This window comes from Galeopterus variegatus, unplaced genomic scaffold (assembly GCF_000696425.1).
Source record: "Galeopterus variegatus unplaced genomic scaffold, G_variegatus-3.0.2 Scaffold6137, whole genome shotgun sequence".
NCBI lineage: Eukaryota > Metazoa > Chordata > Mammalia > Dermoptera > Cynocephalidae > Galeopterus > Galeopterus variegatus.
In genome coordinates this window covers 17,614-19,659 of record NW_007732248.1, presented here as the reverse complement: position 1 = coordinate 19,659, position 2,046 = coordinate 17,614, and the positions used below count along the sequence as shown (strand labels likewise).

Sequence of the window (2,046 nt, the reverse complement as noted above, 5' to 3'; positions counted from 1 at the left end):
TAAAATTTGATCACATTACCAATTAATCAATTAACCAAAAATTTGGTTACTGTAGTGCAATTGCAGCACATTACCTATATAATTATTATGATATATAAGGATATAAACTCCACATTGAGAAGATTCTTACATTTTAGTATCCCATCTATAAAATTAATGCCTGTAGAGAAAGTAATTAAATGGGAGTTCCCCAATCCTCCAACACCTGGAAGGAGAGAAGTGTCCATTACAAGATGTGCACCGTATGCCCAAACCTCAATCTAGTGTCTCTCTTTTCTCCATCTTATTAGGTTGCATTCACTATTGTAATGATCTCAAAAGCATAATTTTGCAGATAATTAATTGGTTGCTCATTTTAACAAAATTATATGTCCAAAGTATGATATTAAACTCAATAGAATTCTTTGTCAAGGTTAAATCTGCTGTATGTTAAGAGACACAAGTTTAATAGGTGCAAGAGAAAATGAGGTAATATGGTGTGCAAACGTCTCTCATTTGTTAAATGATATTAAAAAGATAACATATATAGTTTTTCATTTTCTATTGCAACAAATATTTACCTATAGCCATTCACTGAACTTACCACTGCCACAACAGCAACAAAATGAACTATTTGACCAAACGTGAATGCAAATAGTTTTTTTCTTGATTTTATGTAGTTGTCTGTAAATCTGCCAAGTTAGTAAATATAAGATACTTGATTGTACTGGTTCAATATATAAATTTAAGCATAAAGCTAAGTGTGTAAATAAAAATCAATGTTTGGAGAGCATTAAGCCACTCACTTTGCAGACTTACAATTCCCTACCAGTGTCATGAATGCCCTGCCCACTTCTTTGTTGCGGAAGCTGTAGATGAGGGGATTCAGCATGGGGGTGAGGATGGTGTAGAAGATAGATACCATCTTGTCCTGGGTGGGAGAGCGGTCAGAACTGGGCCGCATGTATATGAACATGGCTGCTCCATAGTACATTGCCACCACCATGAGGTGGGAGGAACAGGTGGTGAAAGCTTTGCGGCGACTCTCCCCAGAACCCATGTGTATGACAGCCAGAATCACATGAGTATAGGAAGCAATGATGACTGCCACAGGGAAGAGAAGCATAATTATACAGCAGATAAATATCATCCTTTCAAATAACAACGTGTCCGTGCATGATAGAGAAAGAAGGGTGGGGACGTCACAGAAAAAGTGGGGTATTTCCCGGGAACCGCAGTATGAGAAAGACAATGCAACTGCACCTTCAATTATACCATCAAAGGAGCCAAGAATCCAGGAGGAAGCAGCCATGAGGCTACAGATTTTCTGGCTCATAAGAACTGGGTATCTTAATGGGTGGCAAACAGCAATATAGCGATCATAGGACATTGCAGCCAACAGGAAACACTCAGCCCCAAGCAGGGAGACATAGAAGAATATCTGGGTTCCACAACCTGCCAGAGAGATGGATTTCCTGCCAGACAAGTAGTTGAAGGCCATCTTGGGTACCGTGGTGCAGATGAGCATGAGGTCCATGAGGGACAGTTGACTGAGGAGGAAGTACATGGAGGTGTGGAGCCGGGTGTCCATGTAGATGAGGAGAACCATGGCAGAGTTCCCCACGAAGGTCACTGCAAAGATGCTCAAGACCAACATGAAGAGGAAGGTATGTGTGGGGCTGTGACTGAAGATTCCCAGCAGGATAAAGTCAGAGTTGAAGGTCTTATTCGTCCATGCCATGATGAATATGGTCACTGTGAAGAATACAACATGGAAAAAGTGTCAAAGTGTGTATCATGAAATATCAAGAATTTTTTTTCCCTAGATCACTACATCAGCAAAATTGTCTCTGCATGAGAAAATTATTATTCCGCTGGACACTGATTTTCTTTTTTCTATCACAGGCTATGAATAATAAAGCTTATTTTCAGGTTGTCATGATTTGTAAATCTAAAGTGTATAGCTAAGAGACATAGCAGGCTTCATAGTAAAAGCACAGGAGGTTTCTCAAAATTCACATAATCTAGATTGAGGAACAAGTCAATTCAAATGTGTAGTGTAGATCA

At 39.3% G+C, this 2,046-nt stretch overlaps 1 protein-coding gene across 1 annotated transcript; it reads right to left on the bottom strand.

Annotated features, from left to right (window-relative positions):
* Positions 1–781: 781 nt before the first annotated feature.
* On the bottom strand, positions 782–1,720 carry LOC103605881 (olfactory receptor 2M3-like). Its single transcript, XM_008590481.1, has one exon. It carries the CDS (start codon positions 1,718–1,720, stop codon positions 782–784), a length of 939 nt encoding a protein of 312 aa, XP_008588703.1.
* Between the last annotated feature and the right edge of the window lie 326 nt (positions 1,721–2,046).

What these genes read in the sequence shown, in the direction of transcription:
- LOC103605881 (XM_008590481.1), bottom strand. Translation starts at nt 1,720, where the DNA reads ATGGCATGGACGAATAAGACCTTCAACTCTGACTTTATCCTGCTGGGA.